Source organism: Salvelinus namaycush, chromosome 24 (assembly GCF_016432855.1).
Source record: "Salvelinus namaycush isolate Seneca chromosome 24, SaNama_1.0, whole genome shotgun sequence".
NCBI classification, from domain to species: domain Eukaryota; kingdom Metazoa; phylum Chordata; class Actinopteri; order Salmoniformes; family Salmonidae; genus Salvelinus; species Salvelinus namaycush.
The window spans coordinates 9908954-9933081 of NC_052330.1; the positions used below are offsets into that span (position 1 = coordinate 9908954).

Sequence of the window (24128 nt, forward strand, 5' to 3'; positions counted from 1 at the left end):
AGGTGCACCTTGTGCCGGGGACAATAAAAGGCCTCTCTAAAATGTGCAGTTCTGTCACACAACACAATGCCACAGATGTCTCAAGTTTTGAGGGTGCATGCAATTGGCATGCTGACTGCAGCCATGTCCACCAGAGCTGTTGGTAGAGAATTGAATGTTAATTTCTCTACCATAAGCCACCTCCAATGTTGTTTAAAATTTTTTAGCGGTACGTCCAACCGGCCTCACAACCGCAGACCATGTGTATGGCGTCGTGTGGGCGAGCAGTTTGCTAATCTCAACATTGCGAACAGAGTGCCTCATGGTGGCGATGGCATTATGGTATGGGCAGGCATAAGCTACAGACAAAAACACAATTGCATTGTATCGATTGGCAATTTGAATGCACAAAAATAGCCTAATGAATTTATTTCAATTGACTGATTTCTTCATACGAACTATAACTCAGTAAAATCTTTGAAATGGTTGCATGTTGCGTTTATATTTTTACATGAAAAAGTAACCCCGTTTGAAAATAATAATTCCCCAAAAACATTTCCATAACCCAACAAGGTCTCTCTCTAACACACACAATACTCCATAGGTCTCTCTCACACAATAATGGCAATACTCCACACATTATCAACTACACTGGAGTCTTGGTCTAATAAATACTGAGATTAAAGTGCAGTGGTAAGATTTGAGGAGAATACTCAGTTGTTGTTGTTGTTGTGGTAAAGTTCCTGTACAGTAGCAGTGGCTAATGCCACACGAAGGCTCCTCACGCAGGCTTCTCTCTGTAGTCTGTGATGGCCTTCCATAGCTTACACAGGATCCCACCTCTGAGGAGGAAAACATGAGAAAGATAAAGACAGACTATTATCACAATATTAGTGTTTCAATCAGGTTGCTGACATGGCTGGCTATTTGACAGTGTAGGAGAGATGTTGTATATTGTATGTTGTATACCTTAATCTCAAACTCTTCAGGTCATCTCTCGTCACATAGTGGAGAAGGTCATCTAACGTGTAATCCTCGGTCAGAATCTACAAAATGGGTCAAATCATTGGTACATGAAATAGATGAAGCTCGTGGCCAATGGATGGTGCTCAACCGTGTATCTGTTATTAAGGCTTTACACATACAGTATGCATATAGCCTTCTGTGCAATAATCAAACATCAATCAAGCCATTTGTTTTAACAGCTTTACAGCAATGCACATTGTTTACTGTAGTATAGTGGGAGAGAATTACGTGGGCGTGAGTTTGTTTACATAATGTGCCCATTTAAAACAGACGTGGCTGGGGGAGAGCTGCCTCAGGACCTACCCTATCCATGGAGTCATCGTCAGCTCCTTGGAGTTTCAGCCACTTGATCAGCTCTGGGTCCCCATGGCTCATAGTGGACTTGCTCCTTTGGCTCACTGATAATGTAGGCATATCTGTCAACAACAAAAGTACATGTCCAACTATTAAAGGGGCAATCTGCAGTTGCTACATACATTTCAAATGTAAAATGAATGATATGTACCCAATTCATCTTAACTTATAAATGCCTCATAAGCTTAGTTCAACTGTCGTTCTCCATCATAACCCAAAATAAAAGGTTGTTTTACTCCAATGTTTGTAAACAAATTGAATGTAAACAAACACTGTATAGCCTCAAAACATGGTTAAACTATAATATTTATATTTCTTGGATGATCAGTCCTTGCATCAATAGCTCTGTCTATGAATTTGAGAGTGGTTACATTTCTCCAGCCTTTAACCAAAACAGTGGTGGGAATGTCACTTTTTTATTGTTTCTACTGCGGATTGTTTCTACTGCGGATTTAACAACAACCATGTATCATCCATATAACCAATCATATTAGAAACAGCAAAGAATATGCAATGTCTATTTCCTGATGCATCTGTTGTACAAATATTTCCATTAATCCTTTAAAAAGCAGTATTTTTAATGCTCTTGTGCATAGTGTATGTAGTGTATGTTAGGATTTGTGTAGTGTATGTTGGGCAGTGGTGGAAAAAGTACTCAATTGTCATACTTGAGTAAAAGTAAAGATACCTTAATAGAAAATGACTCAACAGGGTCTCCTGAGTGGCACAGTGGTCTAAGGCACTGCATCGCAGTGCTAGCTATGCCACTAGAGATTCTGGGTTCGAGTCCAGGCTCTGTCGCAGCCGGCCATGACTGGGAGACCCATGGGGTGGTGCACAATTGGCCCAGCGTCATCCGGGTTAGGGGAGGGTTTGGCCAGCAGGAATGTCCCATCGCGCACTAGCAACTCCTGTGGGCCAGGCGCAGTGCACGCTGACACGGTTGCCAGGTGTACAGTGTTTCCTCCGACACATTGGTGCGGCTGGCTTCCGGGTTAAGTGGGCATTGTGTCAAGAAGCAGTGCGGCTTGGTTGGGTTGTGTTTTCGAGGACGCACGGCTCTCGACCTTCACCTCTCCTGAGTCCGTACGGGAGTTGCAGCGATGAGACAAGACTATAACTACCAATTGTATACCACGAAAAAGGGGTAAACATTTTTTTTAAATTGGAACATGACTCAAGTGAAAGTCACCCAGTAAAATACTGAAAGTATTTGGTTTTAAATATACTTAGGTATCAAAAGTAAATGGAATTGCTAAAATGTCCTTAAGTATCAAAAGTAAAAGTATACTTCATTTAAAATTCCTTAAATTAAGCAAACCAGACAGCACAATTTTCTTTTTTTTATTGATGGATAGCCAGGGGCACACTCCAACACTCAAGGCATAATTTACAAATGAAGCGTTTGTGTTTAATGAGTCTGCCAGATCAGAACCCCTCTTTTACACTACTGCTACTCTCTGTTCATCATATATGCATAGTCACTTTAACCATATCTACATGTACATACTACCTCAATCAGCCCGACTAACCGGTGTCTGTATGTAGCCTCGCTACTTTTATAGCCTCGCTACTGTATATAGCCTCGCTACTGTTATTTTTCACTGTCTTTTTACTGTTGTTTTTATTTCTTTACTTACCTATTGTTCACCTAATATTTTTTTTTGCACTATTGGTTAGAGCCTGTAAGTAAGCATTTCACTGTAAGGTCTACCTACACCTGTTGTATTCGGCGCACGTGACAAATAAACTTTGATTTGATTTGAGTAGGAATGACCAGGGATGTTCTCTTGATAAGTGAGTGAATTGTACCATTTTCCTGTCCTGTCACGTACTTTTGGGTGTCAGGGAAAATGTATGGAGTAAAAAGTACATCATTTTCTTAGGAATGTAGTGAAATAATGTTGTAATAAAGTTGTCAAAAATATAAATAGTAAAGTAAAGTACAGTTACCCCCAAAAACTACTTAAGTAGTACTTTAAATTATTTTCAGTTACAGTTGAAGTTGGAAGTTTACATACACCTTAGCCAAATACATTTAAAGTAAGTTTTTCACAATTCCTGACATTTAATCCTAGTAAAAATGCCCTGTCTTTGGTCAGTTAGGATCAGCACTTTATTTTAAGAATGTGAAATGTCAGAATAATAGTAAAGAGGGTGGGTCAGAAGTTTACATACACTCAATTAGTATTTGGTAGCGTTGCCTTTAAATTGTTTAACTTGGGTCAAACATTTTGGGTAGCCTTCCACAAGCTTCCCACAATAAGTTGCGTGAATTTTGGCCCATTCCTCCTGACAGAGCTGGTGTAACTGAGTCAGGTTTGTAGGCCTCCTTGCTCGCACACGCTTTTTCAGTTCTGCCCACAAATTTTCTATAGGATTGAGGTCAGGTCTTTGTGATGGCCACTCCAATACCTTGACTTTGTTGTCCTTAAGCCATTTTGCCACAACTTTGGAAGTATGCTTGGGGTCATTGTCCATTTGGAAGACCCATTTGCGACCAAGCTTGAACTTCCTGACTGATGTCTTGAGATGTTGCTTCAATATATCCAGATAATTTTCCTACCTCATGATGCCATCTATTTTGTGAAGTGCACCAGTCCCTCCTGCAACAAAGCACCCCCACAACATGATGCTGCCACCCCCCGTCCTTCACGGATGGGATGGTGTTCTTCGGCTTGCAAGCCTCCCCCTTTTTCCTCCAAACATAACGATGGTCATTATGGCCAAACAGTTCTATTTTTGTTTCATCAGACCAGAGGACATTTCTTCAAAAAGTACGATCTTTGTCCCCATGTGCAGTTGCAAACCGTAGTCTGGCTTTTTTATGGTGGTTTTGGAGCAGTGGCTTCTTCCTTGCTGAGCGGCCTTTCAGGTTATGTCGATATAGGACTTGTTTTACTGTGGATATAGATAATTTTGTACCTGTTTCCTCCAGCATCTTCACAAGGTCCTTTGCTGTTGTTCTGGAATTGATTTGCACTTTTCGCACCAAAGTACGTTCATCTCTAGGAGACAGAACGCGTCTCCTTCTTGAACGGTATGACGGCTGCGTGGTCCCATGGCGTTTATACTTGCGTACTATTGATTGTACAGATGAACGTGATACCTTCAGGCGTTTGGAAATTGCTCCCAAAGATGAACCAGATTTGTGGAGGTCAACAATTTTTTTTCTGAGGTTTGGCTGTTTTCTTTTGATTTTCCCATGATGTCAAGCAAAGAGGCACTGAGTTTGAAGGTAGGCCTTGAAATACATCCACAGGTACACCGCCAATTGACTCAAATGATGTCAATTAGCCTATCAGAAGCTTCTAAAGCCATGACATCATTTTCTGTAATTTTCCAAGCTGTTTAAAGGCACAGTCAACTAAGTGTATGTAAACTTCTGACCCACTGGAATTGTGATACAGTGAATTATAAGTGAAATAATCTGTCTGTAAACAATTGTCGGAAAAATTACTTGTGTCATGCACAAAGTAGATGTCCTAACCGACTTGCCAAAACTATAGTTTGTTAACAACAAATGTGAGGAGTGGTATGTAAACTTCCGACTTCAACTTTAAGTCCTTTACACCACTGATGTTGGAAGGTGTGAAGTGTATGTTGGGAGGTGTGTAGTGTGTTGGGAGGTGTGCAGTGTATGTTGGGAGTTGTGCAGTGTATGTTGGGAGGTGTGTAGTGGATGTTGGGAGGTGTGTATTGGATGTTGGGAGGTGTGTAGTGGATGTTGGGAGGTGTGTAGTGTCTGTTGGGAGGTGTGTAGTGTCTGTTGGGAGATGTGTAGTGGATGTTGGGAGGTGTGTAGTGGATGTTGGGAGGTGTGCAGTGTCTGTTGGGAGGTGTGTAGTGGATGTTGGGAGGTGTGTAGTGTCTGTTGGGAGGTGTGTAGTGTCTGTTGGGAGGTGTGTAGTGGATGTTGGGAGGTGTGCAGTGTATGTTGGGAGGTGTGTAGTGTCTGTTGGGAGGTGTGTAGTGTCTGTTGGGAGGTGTGTAGTGTCTGTTGGGAGATGTGTAGTGGATGTTGGGAGGTGTGTAGTGTTTGTTGGGAGGTGTGTAGTGTTTGTTGGGAGGTGTGTAGCGTTTGTTGGGAGGTGTGTAGTGTTTGTTGGGAGGTGTGTAGCGTTTGTTGGGAGGTGTGTAGCGTTTGTTGGGAGGTGTGTAGTGGATGTTGGGAGGTGTGTAGTGGATGTTGGGAGGTGTGTAGTGGATGTTGGGAGGTGTGTAGTGGATGTTGGGAGGTGTGTAGCATTTGTTGGGAGGTGTGTAGTGTTTGTTGGGAGGTGTGTAGTGGATGTTGGGAGGTGTGTAGTGGATGTTGGGAGGTGTGTAGTGGATGTTGGGAGGTGTGTAGTGTATTTTGGGAGGTGTGTTGTGTATGTTGGGAGATGTGTAGTGTTTGTTGGGAGGTGTGTAGTGTTTTTGGGTGCTGTGTAGTGGATGTTGGGAGGTGTGTAGTGGATGTTGGGAAGTGTGTAGTGTTTTTGGGTGTAGTGTATGTTGGGAGCTGTTGAATGTATGTTGGTAGGTGTGTTGAGATGTGCTCACAGATAGGCTCTGAGCAGATCCTCAGTAATTTGATCCCCTCTTCCCTCTCGTCCAGGACCTGCTGGAGGATGGCCTGGTACTCTCCCTCCCTCTCCAGCAACTGCTCCATTAGCCTGGGCAGACACAGCAGGGAGAGAGGAGGGGAGGGGGAGACATAGGGTCATTCAATGAGTTAACACGATACTACTAGACATGGCTACTGCAGCCACGGCGATAGCCATAATGAAAATAAACATATTTTCTCTTCTGTGTTGGGACCTTTCTACATAACAGAATTCACATTGGTGAGGAAACACTGTGAAGCTACAGGCAATATCTGTTACTAATTCATCACAGATGTGGTGGTAATAGCAAACGTTGTTGGAATAAATCTCTGCTTTTGTGTCTGACAGTTGTTGTCATGGTTATGACCGCACGGCGACCCACCTGTTGGTTTCCAGCTTCATCCTGCCTAGTTCTATGGTGACAGAGCGCTGGGGATTATTGGAATCGTGTGAAACGGTGGAACTGAGTGTGCTCACGCCGGAGGTGGCGACCGTGTCGTCATGGGCAGTGTTGGCAGGGGCTCTGCTCTGGTGGGCGGCGGTATCCTCAGGCTCAACGTCATCGTCAACATTATCCTGGTCGGCCGGGTCACTCTCCGAGGCCAGGCTGAAGTGGGGCCTCAGCTCTGGGTAAGGACACGTGATGCATCATTACACCGTTACATCAATAGCATGACAACTAGTTCATATGCAACAGCTAAACTGCACTTTGAAAGAGGAAACATGAAACAAAGACAGCAACATCACAAGCCTCAATAAAGATCAGTCAATAATAATCAATCATCTTTAATAATCTACAATAATCTTTCAAATGCAATTGTTATAATGGCATCTGACTAGTATATACAGTCATACAATATTCTTGAAATCTCTGTTCTCCTTTTGATGTATCACTATGGGGATTCACCAGGAACACCAACTCTTGGAAGGACCTATCAAAAGCGTCTGACGGATAGAGTAGCAAATAAGGTGAGCCCCTCACTTTCTTATAATGAGCCACTTTCTCAACCTCTGGTCATACTCGCTTCTCTTCCTCACGAAGAGCATTGCTTTGTACCTCTCCTCAGCACAACTGTATCCCTGTTTTCCTGCTTAACTGCTTACAAGCAAACCGTGAAGGATATCGCTGCCGAACGTAGGTCTTCAAACCCTTTCGAGAGGTTGAGTACGGACCAAAAGGTTTTTGTTTGTGTAGAAATTCCTCTTCTACTCAGTCTCCGTTGGTAGCTAGCTTCACGGCTAACTATTGAGACTCAGTTAGCCCACATGCTGCAAGGCTAACTTGGCTAGCTCGCTGAGAGGCAAGCTAACCTCACTAGCATACCCTACCTGCAACATGGTAGCATTGCTAGCTCCCTTCTGGACGTCTAGCTTAACCTACGTTCACCCGTTTGTGTTAACTAGACTCAGCCTCACGGCTCCTTCGGACATGGGACCACACTATTAGCCGCAAGGCTTCTAACTACCTAGCTTTCAACGCCATTTACACAAGCTACCTTTGCTAGCCACCAGCAGCAAGGCTTCTATCTAGCTAGCCAGCCCAAGCCTGCTTCTTGTTTTTCTTTCAACAGGCTTTTTCCTCCTAGCAAGCCTTGTTCCTCACAATGGCCACTGCTATACCATCCCAGGAAAAGCCTAGCACTTGAACTCCCAGGTTTTTGCGCTTGTGGTTCTATGATTGTGAGGAAGGATTACCACCCTCAATGCATCAATTGCTTGGGAAAGAAACATGCCCAAGAGGCGCTCGACGACTGAGTGCTGTGATCACTGCAAACTGCTGACTAGGTCAGGGGAGGCTTAAATGAGCATCTATTTCTATAGCCCCTCGCCTCAGAGCCAACAGCGGAGGCTCAGCTCCCTGTAAACGAGCCCAGTTGGGGCGAGGTCATGGATAGACTCGACTCCCTCACCTCACTGTCTGACGATGTATTGTCAGGGGAAAGCGAGCTAGCGGGTGACGAGGATTACAATGGGATTTCTCACAGTTATCCTCGAGATAGCTCAGGAGATGGGTTCAGGAGATGGGTGCTGACGATCCGGTTCGCCCGCCCTCTCAGGCCCGCAGGTCGGATGGCCTTGATAGCAGTGAAGCAACTCCCTACTCCATTGGAGTTTGGTGGCCGTCTCCCGAGTGGTCATCCCCGTAGTGGCTCGGGGCCCGTTAAGGGACCTATGCGACTGGAAGAGACTCCCATCTCATACAGCCCCTGTAAAACAACTGCAACCCGCGGTACCATCTTGCTTCAGGGAAGCTAAGAGCTTGTGGGACAAAACCCTCACTAGCAAGATTTTTGCTGGAGGCACTCCGAGCCTCGATATGCACTATATGGAGGAATCCGTGTTTGTTAACCCTCCCAATGTGAAGCGGTCACTGGCTTACCACCTCAGCCCCTCACGCCATGTTACTAACGACACTGACACCTCACTCCCTAGAAAGACATAGCGCTTTACTGCCTCCATTTTTCTGAGAACGTACAAGGCCAAGCAATCGGAGCTCTCAATGTGACCTCTATTGTTGGTTTATCAGGCTGAGCTACTGAAAGAGATGGGGAAGAAACTGGAGCAGGACACCCATGGCCAGATGCTTTGGAGGAGAGCTGTATGATTACAGACCTAAATCTCCGTGCCTCCCGTAGTGCCATTCAAGCTCGTGGTTATAGCATGAGCCTAGCAGTAGTGGGTGAAAGGGCACTTTGGCTGAGCTTATCCAGCTTAACAGACAAAGTAAATGTGGACCTCCTGGATGTCCCAGTGACACCCGATGAGTTGTTCATGCGGCAGAAGTGTGACACGCGCAAGAAAGAAGGCAACGCCTTCAACTTCTGCCTGCCCCGCAGACCCGGGCCCCATGGTAGACCTTTTGGTTCGTACATCTTGTCCCAAAAATATTATACACACAGTGAATTTAAGGACTGAAGAGTTTGGTCTGCTTCGTGTTTACATTTTTGCCATTTGAATAAATATTGTGGTACTAGTATCGTCACAGCCCTAGAAAATAGGGTTATGCCATATGCTTTTCCTCCTATGCTGCCTACCACCCCTTTTCCGTCTACACAGAGCAAGCAAGGACATTGGGCCTCCACCTCATCTTCGGGCCCCTCGATGACCCGTGACTTTCTGGTCGGCAGTTACACCCTGCTCAAGACCAGCTCTGGCAGCTATCGTCATGCAGGGTTTGTAGTCTACTCTTGGAAGAGTGCCAGCCCCCGTATGCTCACTCTTTTTCTTCTTCTTTTTTTAAAGTTGTGTTTTTCTTGGAGAAGTGCTGACTAAACAGATTGTTCCTTCCTACACTCCATTTTCCATGGTCTTATGCTCCTTGCAGGATTTTTTGGGAAGGAGAGGTTTTGTCATTGTTAAGGTCCGCTAGCCACTTTGTCGGTGTGCCAAGGCCCTGACAGTAATCCATAACTGTTATGTTATTTCTAGAGGGGCACGTCACTTTCACCCAGTCTCTAGTCTTTAGCTAGTCCTGGGACATGTCTATTGTGCTTAAGATACTTTCACAGCAGCCGCTGAGAAGCGTGAAGATGTAACATTGCTCAATCTTTCGCTTTACTACTGGCCTTAGCATCCCTAAGCACAGTGTTGGGAAGCAGTGAACTACATGGACTTCAAATAGTAATTTAACTACATTTTTGCAGTAGCTTGGTGGTGGTTGAACTAAATTCAAATCTAGCTACACTCTGGGGGGGAAAAAAAGGTGCTATCTAGAAGTTAAGGGTTCTTCGGCTGTTCCCATAGGAGAACCCTTTGAAGAACCTGTTTTGGTTCCAAGTAGAACCCTTTTGGGGTCCATGTGGAATCATTTTCACAGAGGTTTCTACATGGAAACAAAAAGGGTTATCTTATGGGGACAGCCTGAAGAACCCTTTTGGAAGGCTTTTTTTCTAAGAGTGTAGTGTAACTACTCTTTTTGCAAAAATAAAATATGGCGGTAGGCAATTTCCTTTTTCAACATCAGATCTGCCTAATTCTCACTTGAAACATCGGTTTTGTGTTTTAGGCTAAAATCTACATTCTGTTAACATATGACCCCAAAGCGATCTATTCATGCAGATTGTAGTATGACATTTCAGATTTACTTTTTCACAAAGTAGTTTGGATGTAGTGAACTACTTTTTTCAAAGTAACTTTAGTTAAGTTAACTATATTTCCCATAGGGGTAGCTTCAGTGAGGCTTAACTTCTTCCAGTGTGAAGTAACAGGGAGCTTGGTAAACTACATTTTCAGAGTAGCTTCCCCAACACTACCAGCCACTGTTTGCGCCCACAGTCTGCCCAGGGGTTTTTCATTTTGCACGTTGCGCATCTACTTGGATTGAACGAGAGCTCAAGGGTGTTATGCCCTTCTCTCATAGGGCCCTCCTACTGAGGAGTTTACCTTTTGGGCACTGTTTTTGGGACATATCTCATTAAACAGGAAGAGAAGCATGCTTGAGAATGACCAGAGGGCAGGAGAGTGGCTCTTCATAAGGAAGTGAGGGGCTCACCTCATTCGCCGCTACATGTCTGTCTCCGATTGGTCCTTCCGAGAGTTGTGATACATCTCACTCATATTTTCAGAGAACCGGAATTACAAAAGTAACCTTAAATTATGATTAGATTGGGGCTCTGTTCAAAGTCACGTTCCTATCTTTAGTTAACAAACAGTTTCCTGGGCCCTAAGGGGCATAATTACTCATTTAAAACTGCAGCTGGAGTCACTGCTATTACCTGGCACCAGGATGGTGATGGCAGTTTGCACCGCTTTACGGATGATATTGTCCAGGGCGAACATCCAGTGGGGCTTGATGTTGTGGTTTCGTAGTACTTTGTTTACCTGGAGACGCAATGCACACACACACACACCATTAATAAACAGCTGACCCACACATACATGCATCCTCTACATGGTCACATTAGTGGAAAGGACAACAGGCTTGACCCCAGAGGGTGTCTGTTTACATTACATGTGGTGGCTGCCTAGTAAGCTGAGATATCCCCCTATAATTAGCCTATGAAACAAGTATTTCCCAGAAAAAAGAGAGACTGTTATTTATAAAAAGCCATGCATTCTGGAAAATCTGAAAAACAAGTGTGCATCGTGCATTGATAATAAGTGCATTGATAATAATCGGTTGCAGACAGTGTAACCTATAGACCAGAACTGGTTTCATAAGTATCCACTAGGGGGCATCAGAGCTCATTATTAACAGAGAGTCTCGCAAATCTAACAGCTACAGGCCACAGTGCTATTTGCATAATTGTATTTGTGAGACAGGGCAGAATCAGCCCCTTTACACGATGTGCAATCAAGCAGACATATTTCCCTTTGATTACCCTTAAAGGTCAAAAGTGTTTTGCAGTCAATAGTCTGATCTGTTTGTTCAAACAATGGCAGCATAATTCTGCTGTGAACGGTTCACAGAAACCCCCTTAAATCATACTTCAATGTCTCCAGAACCTTTGGTCTATACAAGGATTATTTTAATTCCAAGCCATTCACAGTGGATAAATAGACAATGGGATTTTTGAATCATCATAGGCCATTTATAATGCTTATAGAGAGACCTACTAATAGGTGAAGAAAGAGCACTTACTGCATCCTGGAACCCGAATAGCACCACCTGTAGTTGGCTGATGGCCGTGCTGTCAAAGTCTAGCTCCAGTTTGAGCTGGGAGAGGGTGTTGGCTATGATCTTCCTGTCCGCCATGCGCACAAAGTCCCCAAGACTGGCCACCAGGGTGGAGATATGCTGATGTCTCAACTTAGTGTCGGATGTCTCAGAACCCTGCACACACAGGGGAGAGGAGGATGATGAGAAGGGGTGATGGTAGAGAGAGAAGTGCAGATGATAAGAGGTTTGTTTTACTCTGAGACAGCCCCTCTTCTAACCTGTTCCCAGATCTGTTCGTGCTGTCTTGCCAACTCCTAGGGTCATCATCATGCCGAGTGACACACCAGGGCAAAAATCGAACTGGAACCAGGCCAACCCTTTCCCTGTCCACTACCAGACTAGATGCTAACTGACCTGTTTGAGAGCCTCCACGAGGTTGGCCACCACCTTGTCTCTGTCCTCAGTGAGGATGCGGTGCAGAGTGGCCCTTCTCTCGCTGTCCTTCCTCAGCATGAAGAATCCAGTGTCCTTCTCATCAGGAGACGGAGGAGCACTGTGGTCCTCAAAGTTCTCCACTGGGATACTGGTGGGGAACACAGGTTAGATTAAAGACCTCAGTGACATTTGTTTTAGAGCATATTTGTATAGGAGAATAATAAAGTTCAAGTTGGTATACACACTGTCCAACGAAATGCTTACTTGCAGGAAGGCACAATTTATAGTCCAATATTTACATGTGTTTTGGGGAAGGGAGGATTGGGGTGCAAGTGTTTAAAATGGTCCAGTATTTAGTAATAATAAGAGTCTGGTAGCAGCAGTTGTGTGTGTGTAGCATGAATGTATGTGTGTGTGGATGAGTGTATCAAATGTTATTTGTCACATGCGCCGAATACAACAGGTGTAGTAGACCTTACAGTGAAATACTTACAAGCCCTTAACCAACAATGCAGTATTAAGAAAAATACATGTTAAGTAAAAAATAAGAAATAAAAGTATATCTGTGTCAGTGTGTTTGTGAGTGAGTGCGGAGAAAAAACAGGCTCAGTAAAAATGTTTTGACAACATATTGAGAATAATAAAGTTCACAAATATTACAGGACATTCTTTGACAACCGTGGTACATGTCCAAACACATACGGTATGGTGCTGACTGTATGTTGTGTTACCTGAGGAACAGGGAGCGGGTTCCCTTGACGTCCCGATCGCTGTAACACTTGGTGCTGGGCTTGAAGATGAAGGGGTTGGTGTTGAGGTCATTCTCAGGGGAGACGGAGCCATACTCACTGCTGCTGCTGGTGTCCTCCACCACCACAGGCACTGGCAGGGAGATGCTGCGCAGGTACTCTGGAGGGCACAGAGATGGGTGACGGCACAGTTACACAAAGAAAAGCAGAGCGAACAACTTGTTAGGGACACTACATGGAAATGATATTACAGTACTACTTCTGTGAGGGTATCATTTCAGGGTAGGGTAGTCAACAGGATAATTGGGTTGGGCTCAGACTCAGTGTACTCTAAAGAGGATGAAGCACAGACGCTCAGATAAACTCACCTGAACCTGCTGGTGTAAGAGCTGAGGAGAAAAACAGATTTTATTAAATTTTTAAATTCAATGATAAGTATGGATTGTGCAGAAAAATAAACGGAGACAAAAAGTATCTAGAAGCAATTGTCTATCTATTCAGATATATCTATATTCTACTAACTACTGCACTGATTGACCAGTGAAGCGTTGTCCTAGCTACCTGTGAAGCTGCTCTTGCCCCTCTTCTTGCGGCTGGTGACGGTGAGGAACTCATCCGTGAGCAGGTGCAGGGCGGTGGCCCTCTGGTCGGGATCGGGCTCAAAGCAGCGCAGGATGAAGGCCTTGGCCTCCATGGACATGGAATCTGGGATCTCAGGGTGGATCTTGAACATGCCGACCTGTAGCCAAGATAAAACACAGCACAGTCATGCTTGAGTTAAGGGCCTAAACTACAGCTGCAGCCAAGTCACAGTACAGAACTAAGTCAAGTGACCTAGCCAAGTCATGCTAGATCTAAGGGCCTAATTTGCAGCTACAGCCAAGATAAAACCCAGTCATGTTAGATCTAAGGGGCCTAACTTGGAACTACAGCCAAGATAAAGGCCTAACCTGCATATACTGCCAAGACAAAACCCAGTCATGTTAGATCTAAGGGCCTAACCTGCAGCTACAGCCAAGACAAACCCCAGTCCTGTTAGATCTCAGGGCCTAACCTGCAGCTACAGCCAAGACAAACCCTAGTCCTGTTAGATCTAAGGGCCTAACCTGCAGCTACAGCCAAGACAAACCCCAGTCCTGTTAGATCTAAGGGCCTAACCTGCAGCTACAGCCAAGACAAACCCCAGTCCTGTTAGATCTAAGGGCCTAACCTGCAGCTACAGCCAAGACAAACCCCAGTCCTGTTAGATCTAAGGGCCTAACCTGCAGCTACAGCCAAGACAAACCCCAGTCCTGTTAGATCTAAGGGCCTAACCTGCAGCTACAGCCAAGACAAAACCCAGTCATGTTAGATCTAAGGGCCTAACCTGTAGCTACAGCCAAGACAAAACCCAGTCATGTTAGATCTAAGGGCCTGACTTTAGTTAATGGTGGGTAAACTGATCTCTTGTAATCCATAGCTCTGTGGCGCTGTAACACTATGCAGGTGTGCTCATACCATCACAGTATAGGAGGTCAACGCGACAGTGAAGGACAAATGCGTTAGCTCGTCTGATAAGAAGCACTCTAGAAATTCCCAACATTGATCTGGAATGTAGGCTTGAGATTACCAGTGGAGACATTCCAAAAGAATGTTCATGTGAGAATTGTTGCCAAATGCTTTCTCACCTGTACAACAGTATAGATGAGAAATTACTCTAAATGGTAGTTTCTCATGTAAGCCATTGCGTAGAAAGATGAAAGTGTTAGTGAAAGCATTATTAGCATTACAGATCTATACAATCTGGTACAGAAAAGTGGTTTATTAACACTGGAAAATGCAAGTTAAGACATGTGAACGCGCAGCAATTTACTACTGTAATTCAATTAAAATGCATGGAAATGTCCATGCTTCTGGCCTGCATTCAACATGATCTCCATCACACTCCACAGACCACCCAGTTGGATCATTAGCTTCAGTTTTTAATAGACTACATATGCCCAGACTTTGCCTTTGTGATATTGCTGATGAGGGCAACACTTAAAATTTCCACTTTAGATGAATACAAGTGGAAAAAGCTTGAGGAGGGCTCATTAATGGAACGGAAACTTAAAACAACACACAAAGGATAGACAGTACTGCACACAAATTCTATCTCTAGGTACTATGTCTAACCTCACAGTTGAATAAGTATGTAATCCAATCACTTGCACAAATGTGCCTAGGGGCGTGTAAAGACAGCTATCTATTCCCGCATCTGACTTCACTACTGAGAGAAATAGGTCAGCAAAACCATGAATCCCAATGAACAACAGAGGTCAATAAACTGAACATTAGTTGACCACTATACTCTGACCTTGAACATGGCGGCCTGTGGTTCCCCCAGCTCGTAGAAGGGTGGTTTCCCAGTGGCCATCTCAATGATGGTGCACCCAAGAGACCAGATGTCTGCAGGCTTGCCGTAGCCTCGAGGGCCTTTATCTATGATCTCAGGGGCCATGTACTGTAAAGTCCCTGCAAAACAACAACACACCAAACAGACTGGAAATTATACACATCATAGCTGCTAATTACAAGTTGCATATGTAGAATTTGCATATAAGGTCTGATACAAGCAAATCAGGTGTTAGGGAGAGTGAACTTGGGCTCTATAGTAACCATGGATGAAATGAGTCTAATTATAGCCTACTGTAAGAGGAGCTTTTATAGAGCTTTTAAAGGTAAGCTAAGTGCTATGGTGAAAATAGGAGAGACACATTGGCGTACAATTTAAACAGGAGAAACTGACTGTACGGTAATGGTTTCAAGATGAAAAGGAGGTGTATCTCTATGCTCCAATCAGCAGTCCACTGATCTTAACAAAGAGGCCAAGCTGTGCTACCATTGGCTGCCACAATGTCAACACAGCCATAACCCTGTAACCCTGACCTGACCATAAACTCTCACCAAAGAGCACTCAGAATAGAAACGGCAGGCTATTCTGAGATATATAAATTACAGCAGAGATCATCATACTAGATTCAGCCGCGGGCCTATTTTTTCTAGAGCGGACGCGTCAGGGGGCTGGAACATAACTATAAATAATTTGTAGACTGCAAATTGACCCAAAGAAGCCCAAACAGATATACTATTTGACTAAAACATAATAATCCAAAAACCTTGCTTATGTTTGTACACAGTTACATATATCTCTCTATTACGTATGTGTGAGAATACTTTGGAACAGATTTTCAGAATTAAAACCACTTGGAGCTGATTTGCTGGTGTTTGATTTGCTGGTGGGGGGGGGGGGGGCTCAGAAAAAAAATTGGGGCACACAAAACAACTAGTTGCTTTGGGACAAAACTTAAGTTATTATATATAGTCAGTGAGATCACTACGTGGGTTGAGGGTCCAGCTCATTTTCAAACATCCTGTTCCATCAAGGCATGTTTACAATGTAGGGAGGGGAAGCTTGGTGGTTCTAAACCCAATCAGGCAGATCAGAACAGACCAGTGGTTATAAACCCAGTCAGGGAGACCAGAACATTACAGTTGATGCCGGAAGTTTACATACACTTAGGTTGGAGTCATTAAAACTCGTTTTTCAACCACTCCACAAATGTCTTGTTAACAAACTATAGTTTTGGCAAGTCGGTTAGGACATCTACTTTGTGCATGACACAAGTAATTTTTCCAACAATTGTTTACAGACAGATTATTTCACTTATAATTCACTGTATCACAATTCCAGTGGGTCAGAAGTTTACATACACTAAGTTGACTGTGCCTTTAAACAGCTTGAAAAATTACCCAAAATTATGTCATGGCTTTGGAATCTTCTGATAGGCTAATTGACATAATTTGAGTCAATTGGCGGTGTACCTGTGGATGTATTTCAAGGCCTACCTTCAAACGAAGTGCCTCTTTGCTTGACATCATGGGAGAATCAAAATAAATCAGCCAAGACCTCAGAAAAAAATTTGTAGACCTCCACAAATCTGGTTCATCCTTGGGAGCAATTTCCAAACGCCTGAAAGTACCACGTTCATCTGTACAAACAATAGTACGCAAGTATAAACAATATGGGACCACGCAGCCGTCATACCACTCAGGAAGGAGACGCGTTCTGTCTCCTAGAGATGAACGTACTTTGGTGCAAAAAGTGCAAATCAATCCCAGAACAACAGGAAAGGACCTTGTATAGATGCTGGAGGAAACAGGTACAAAAGTATCTATATCCACAGTAAAACGCGTCCTATATCGACATAACCTGAAAGGCCGCTCAGCAAGGAAGAAGCCACTGCTCCAAAACCGCCATAAAACAGCCAGACTACAGTTTGCAACTGCACATGGGGACAAAGATCGTACTTTTTGGAGAAATGTCCTCTGGTCTGATGAAACAAAAATAGAACTGTTTGGCCATAATGACCATCGTTATGTTTGGAGGAAAAAGGGGGAGGCTTGCAAGCTGAAGAACACCATCCCAACCGTGAAGCACGGGGGGTGGCAGCATCATGTTGTGGGGGTGCTTTGCTGCAGGAGGGACTGGTGCACTTCAAAAAATAGATGGCATCATGAGGTAGGAAAATGATGTGGATATATTGAAGCAACATCTCAAGACATCAGTCAGGAAGTTCAAGCTTGGTCGCAAATGGGTCTTCCAAATGGACAATGACCCCAAGCATACTTCCAAAGTTGTGGCAAAATGGCTTAAGGACAACAAAGTCAAGGTATTGGAGTGGCCATCACAAAGCCCTGACCTCAATCCTATAGAACATTTGTGGGCAGAACTGAAAAAGCGTGTGCGAGCAAGGAGGCCTACAAACCTGACTCAGTTACACCAGCTCTGTCAGGAGGAATGTGACAAAATTCACCCAACTTAACGTGAGAAGCTTGTGGAAGGTTACCGAAAAATTTGACCCAAGTTAAACCATTTAAAGGCAATGCTACCAAATACTAATTGAGTGTATGTAAACTTCTGACCCACTGGGAATGTGATGAAAGAAATAAAAGCTGAAATAAAGCATTCTCTCTACTATTATTCTGACATTTCCCATTCTTAAAATAAAGTGGTGATCCTAACTGACCTAAGACAGGGAATGTTTACTATGATTAAATGTCAGGAATTGTGAAAAACTGAGATTAAATGTATTTGGCTAAAGTGTATGTAAACTTCAGACTTCAACTGTACCAGTGGTTATAAACCCAGTTAGGGAGACCAGAACATACCAGTGAAAGTCTCAGTGCAGGGGTTGATCCCAGCAAGCCGTTTAGAGGTACCAAAGTCAGATATCTTCAGAACTCCACTATATGTGTTTATTAGCACATTGTCACCCTGTGGATATAAAGAGAACAGATGGGATAAGAAAAGAGCTCCATTCCAAGTAATATCTATTTCTTAACCTTAACCCAAATGACTATGATAACAGCCTGGTTATCTAAGGTATTTCCTAGAAGGCAATCAGCAACAGTTGTTACAGTGGGCCATATTCACCACCTCCAATCCAAAACAAGATTATTAGCATTGATGTGAATGGCCGTTGAGGTCATTTTATGAGATACTATTGTTAAATGAGGCAGAATTTAGAGGCCTATCTTGTCCTGGGTGTAGGAGGAAGAGTATGCTAACCTAAATGACTTGCTCTATTATGGGATGGGAGTGGGCTCAGTGTGTTTTTATTATGACTGAGACTGAGTTATGTCACATTAACCTTCCTGTAGGATGATAAGGGGAAGTCTTTATAACAGTGCCAGGCGCCACTTACAAATCAAATCATTTATGTACCCCTGACATGAATGTGGCCTCCCTATTGGCCAGGCACATACTATACAATGGCCAATCAAAGCCTTTGAAATAGAGCAGTGGTAGAGGAAAAAGCCAAGGCTCCACCTTGATGTCTCTGTGAGCGATCTGATTGTCATGGAGATATTTGAGTCCCTCCAGGATCTGTCTGGTGTAGAAGCCGATGGTGGGTTCGTTGTTCTTCAGAGGGCCCCATTTAGACCTCAGCAGGGCAGACAGGCTTCCTGGATACAAACCACAGGCCAAAGTACAATACATATCAATACATTCTGCTTTACTATCAGCAGGACAGTAGTGTATTCAGTCCATTACACAACTCAGATAACATACACTCACAGGACAGTTTATTAGGTACACCACCCCGTTCACGAAAATGGTTAGCTCCTACAGACAGTGAGTCAGGTGGTCGTGGCTTGCTACACAAAGCAGGCAGATGGGCATCAAGGCATTCAGTTACTGTTCGACTGAACGTTACAATGGGCAAAACGAGTGACCGAAGTGACTTTGAGCGTGGTATGATCGACGGTACCAGGGTTGCCGGATTCAGTATCTCAGAAACGTCCGCCTTCCTGGGATTTTCACGCACGGCAGTGTCTAAGGATTCCTGAGAATGGTGTGACGTACAAAAAACATCCAGTCAGCGGCAGTCCTGTGGGCGAAAACAGCTCGTTGATGAGAGAGGTCGAAGGAGAATGGCAAGAATCGTGCAAGCTAACAGGCGGGCCACAAAGAGACTAATAATGGCGGAACGCACAACTTCTTCTTCTATGAGCTAAAAACAAGAAAAAGCGGCTCCAGTAGGCACGCGGTCACCAACACTGGACAATTGAGGAATGGAAAAATATTGCCTGGTCCGACGAATCCCGATTCCTGTTGCGTCATGCTGATGGCAGAGTCAGGATTTGGCGTAAGCTGCATGAGTTCATGGACCCATCCTGCCTGGTATCAACGGTACAGGCTGGTGGCGGTGGTGTACCGTCGTCCAATCTGCAGCAACCACGGGATGCCATCGCGTCAGCATGGACCAACATTCCTGTGGAACGTTTCCAACTTGTAGAATCCATACCCTGAAGAATTCAGGCTGTTTAGGAAGCAACTGACCCGGTACTAGATGGGTGTACCTAATAAAATGGCCGACACGTGTTTGTATTTGCCCTCTTACCTCCGGGAACCTGCTCCATGAAGATCTTGATAAAACCATTCTCGCTGATGGAGCCCAAGTACTGCACAATGTTCTTGTGCTTCAGGTGTTTGTGAAGGGCAATCTCCTCGTGGAGGGGCTGAGAGTACCTAGGACAGAATAGAACATCCACTGTTACATCTAATAAGGAAAAAGGACAGGATGATGTCTTCGCTCTCTCTCGTTCAACAAAAAAAAAAGACCAGAGCACTTTGAGACGGGAAATTGCACTGTTGCACTTAGTAGCTTGCAGTAACCTATCACGGAGAGAGATGTCAGAGGGACTCAGTCTCAGTCCAGTACACCATGGTCAGAGGACAAGGAACACAAGGACACACACCAGCTGGCTACATATGAAATGTCACTCTCCTCCAATCTTCTTCTAAAGATAAATGTTCAAACTGAACACCATAAATAATAAGACTAAATACATTCTCCCTCAATCACACGGTTGGCTATTCTAGTGAATCAGACACCTATTCAATGTCCCCCCCCCGAGAGGATACTTCAGAGTTGCTTCTAAGTGATTCGGAATAATTCTTGACACCTTTGAGTTTTCCCATGAGAGCCCTCTAATGACTTGTGATGTGATGAGTGGAACAATGTATGACAGAGGAATCATCTGGGCTGATTGGGCTCTGAAGGAGTCCCATAATAAAACAGGAATAGGTGGAACAATGAGCAGACCAGTGATGGTGATGGAAGGCAGCGCAAGTGCTTGGTACACTAGTTGCTAGGCGACTCTTTCCCCCCAATTCGTTTCATTGCCCAGTCACTCGATCAGGTGTACGGTATATATAACACTTTGGTGTGCCAGAGAAAGGACACACAACAGGAACACAGAGCTAACACAGAGCTAACACAGAGCTAACACAGAGCTAACACAGTGGACGACTTAAACAAGCGTTTTGGTGCCCCTTCGATCTGCCAATCAAATGATCACTCTCAGGAAACCCCTTTGGTTGTTGTGCTCTGAATAACCACTCACTCACTTTAAATAACGACACAGGGACCTGTTTCAATTCAGCCTTCCATTAGCAAAGGGCCTCTTAAAAGACCGTAAAAGTGTGATGGATGCTTATTATGTCAACTGTAGTAGCCGGTGCAATGACAATACGTGTAAGGGGGAATAGTAGAAGCTGAGGATTTGTGCTAGTGTCTTTTTGGAGAAAGTCCACTTAACATGTTCACCTACCTGCTGTCTCTCTCCGGTATCTCCTTGATGGCCAGCCGCACCTGGTTGCTAAGGTCCCGGCCTGCGTACACCACTCCAAATGTGCCTTTTCCCAGAACCACCCTCTCCCCGAGCTCATCATACTCATAGTCGTACTGAGGAGGAAATTATTTTAAAGATGACATTTTGTTGCATGCTAACTTCAAGGGCCATAACGATAGAGTTATAACAGGGATATAGGTCCATCTTAGAGGAGGTGAGAGTGGCGTCTGGGTATCAACTAAGCAAAGGGCAGTGTGAGCTTTGCAAGGTGTGGCATAGATCAAACAGGGCTCAAAAACAAGTTGTGGCACCATGCTTGTGTTTGACAAGAAGTCTTTGGGTAATTATTCACAGACAATTCTTTTCCCCCGTCTCACCACTGGGAGAACAGGTGACTAGAGGAGCAGGTGCTTTTCCTGCTCTACACTAATGGTTTCCATTGCAAAACATACAATGAACAGCATGACCCATGTCCACACTGTAGGAAGTTGCCTCTATCTATTTCCACACTGTACATTGCATCTATCTGGTTTGATATAGAATTTGGAAAACAATCGGAGAGACAATCGCTGCTGGCTACACCCTACACATTCTGGAAATCAGGTTAAACCTGTTGGAGACAACATACAATGAAAATATCCCTCTCTCCTCCCTCACCTCTAGGGCGTCAGCATCACACTCCCCCTCTTCGGAGCCTTTCCATGTTTCTTCTGCAATGCTGTTGACCAGATCACAGAACCTGCAACACACAGAGCACCCCAGATAACCTTTACCACACTTACAAATACGTCACAGGAGTAGTTGTGAAAGAACACTAAGCCCAGGCACCCTTTCATACACTCTCAGTGTGAAAACTCAATGGGAGAAAGCCCAATCACACCAGCACTGACTCACTGAATTATACTGTGGAGCTAATAAGACTGGCTGGCTGTGCTTTGGTTCTTCTCCGTGTAAATCTCTACAGTACAGTCACTGCCTTGGACAGCAGCTCACATGCTGGTGAGATGGAGTGGTCATGGCACAGACAGAAGAGTGACAGACCTTTTGCAGTGCATCTCTGTGCAGAAATAGATCTGGAAGTCCTCAGAGTTGTTTAGCACGTACAGGAAGGCACTGCGCTCGTCAAACTTGGAAATACTGAGGAAGAGGAGTTGACAGAGACGAGATGGGTAAATTCACATGACATAGGACACTGGCATAGACTGGATGTCTGAGTGTAGCCATCTGAGAAATCACTCCAGTTGTAGGTAACTACAGAAGCTTTTCATTTTCACCAGAGCTGTAAAAGTCTTTAACCACCAAACACTCTTCTTCATTCAAACACATACAACAAGTTACAGTAACTCGGACGGAATGAGCATAACTCAGAGCGTTCCTTCCCACACACACATACACCCTGTTGAGTCTCCACCAGTGTTCAGCGGAGTGAACCGGGATTCTAAGCCAGCTAACCGAGGCGAGGGCTGAGCAGAGTGGAGCAGAGCACAGAATGAGTGGTTGTATTCAGCCCACCATGGCACACTGCTGCATCAGAGGGAACTGCCATTGTCTCCTAGTCCACTGGAGGGGGAGTGGGCACCAAGTAAGATACGTTCCCTAGCAACATCTCACAGAGGCCCTCTAGAGTGGAAGATCATCCGACCTGTCAGTCTGCTACTGAATTATTTTTTGGAGGGGGAGGCAGGGAGGGTGAAGGAGGGAGAGCCACGGAGGGACCACCTCTGACTAATATTGCCTTGGGAACCAGGCTGCCACATTATGATCTGTTATGTTGTCGGCATATGGGAAAGAGGAGGAAAGTAGCGAGCAGTGACTTCACTGCCCATATATTACAATGAGTGTGTAGATCAGGACAGCTGTGAGATGACCAACCTGACACCCCGTACTGACATGGCGCTGAAGTTCCACTCATGGACCCCCCTGTTCTGTTAGAGAGATCAGAAAAACATGATCCTCAGAATACATGACAAGGACTGACACCTGAAAATGTTATTCCGATGACTTGGCAAAATGTGTCAATGCAGAGAAAGAGAGAGACATACTTAGTTTATGAGACTCTTTCCAGTGGAAGAAAAATCACAACGCAAAGGCACGAGGCAGTTGTCACACTCTTCCTGTGGTCAGTAACTTACCTTGTCATCAGGGGAAACATGCCAGATGGAGACAGTGTTCTCCTCCACATCGTTGTTTATGGACAAGTACGAAGGCTGATAGACTTTCGTGGGCTCCAGTATCAACACCTGGAAAAGAGGACAAACAATATCACCTCGAGACATTTCACAATAAAGCAGAGAAGTAAACGGTCTAGGAACACTGCCTCAGTTGGTGCCATTGTTATGGTTTATGTGTGTACAGTATATGTCTAACTGTCAAGTTCAAGTCTAAACAGTGAAGAATGCCAGGAAGGAAGCGTGAGCATGGGGCTCAGTGGCAGTCACTTCAGGGAGACATACTGGGAAGCGGACAGATGAGACGTCTTTCTTTGTGGCCTCCACCAGGAAGTCCATCCAGAAGTCCACTAGTTCCTGCTTGGGTGGCGGCTGCTCCACAGAGGGCTTTTTGAAATGCTGGTAAATCAGGATGGTCTCCACGAGAGAGCTCAGATACCTGGGGTACAGTCAACACAAACGTTAGCTTGAAATACATTTTAAAGGCCATTGACCGCAGAAAAAGAAAATGCACTTAAAACAGATCAAAATCTGTTTGAATATGTTGTAAAAATCTTGAGCTTGAAAGAATAGGGTTGACACATGACTGAATCCACATGACTGAAACTTAAGGATCTCAGGTCGATTGTCTGCGGGGCAAAGTTAAACTGCCCTTTCATGTCAGACAGTCATGACCATACTTTTATGGGAAAGAGGATCATTTTGTACATGTATTACACTTTGAGTTTGACCAATTCCAGTCAATTTCAATATTGGAAATAAATCAAAAAATCAAAAAAAAATCAACAAAAAACAATCCTCCATATGACGGATAACCTCTGTGACTACAAGAAAATAAATGACATTTAAATTGTGCAAAGTAGGTTTAAATAAGTCGTCTACACTGAGTGTACAAAACATGAATAACACCTTCCTAATATTGCCCTCAGAACAACCTCAATTCGTTGGGGCATGGACTCTACAAGGTGTTGAAAGCGTTCCACAGGGATGCTGGCCCATGTTGACTTCAATGTTACCCACAGTTGTGTCAAGTTGGCTGGATGTTCTTTGGGTGGTGGACCATTCTTGA

The 24128-nt window shown here is 44.4% G+C and overlaps 1 protein-coding gene across 2 annotated transcripts in view; it reads right to left on the reverse strand.

Annotated features, from left to right (window-relative positions):
• Window positions 1–387: 387 nt before the first annotated feature.
• The window catches only part of LOC120019685 (mitogen-activated protein kinase kinase kinase 5-like), a 59408-nt gene continuing 35667 nt past the window's right edge, over window positions 388–24128 (reverse strand). Inside the window, exons 10-30 of one of the 2 annotated variants that reach the window (XM_038963069.1) lie at window positions 23345–23498; window positions 23024–23131; window positions 22764–22816; window positions 21933–22028; window positions 21549–21630; window positions 20871–21004; window positions 19658–19785; window positions 18583–18719; window positions 17922–18027; window positions 15067–15224; window positions 13293–13470; window positions 13100–13120; window positions 12714–12891; window positions 11962–12130; window positions 11530–11721; window positions 10664–10769; window positions 6331–6574; window positions 5905–6017; window positions 1309–1421; window positions 949–1025; window positions 388–821 (exon numbers count right to left, since the gene is read on the reverse strand). In XM_038963069.1, the coding sequence (XP_038818997.1) occupies window positions 761–821; window positions 949–1025; window positions 1309–1421; window positions 5905–6017; window positions 6331–6574; window positions 10664–10769; window positions 11530–11721; window positions 11962–12130; window positions 12714–12891; window positions 13100–13120; window positions 13293–13470; window positions 15067–15224; window positions 17922–18027; window positions 18583–18719; window positions 19658–19785; window positions 20871–21004; window positions 21549–21630; window positions 21933–22028; window positions 22764–22816; window positions 23024–23131; window positions 23345–23498 (2608 nt within the window). In that variant the 3' untranslated portion in view covers window positions 388–760. The remainder of the gene's footprint in view (window positions 822–948; window positions 1026–1308; window positions 1422–5904; window positions 6018–6330; window positions 6575–10663; window positions 10770–11529; window positions 11722–11961; window positions 12131–12713; window positions 12892–13099; window positions 13121–13292; window positions 13471–15066; window positions 15225–17921; window positions 18028–18582; window positions 18720–19657; window positions 19786–20870; window positions 21005–21548; window positions 21631–21932; window positions 22029–22763; window positions 22817–23023; window positions 23132–23344; window positions 23499–24128) is intronic. The other variant, XM_038963070.1, reaches the window with a different exon arrangement.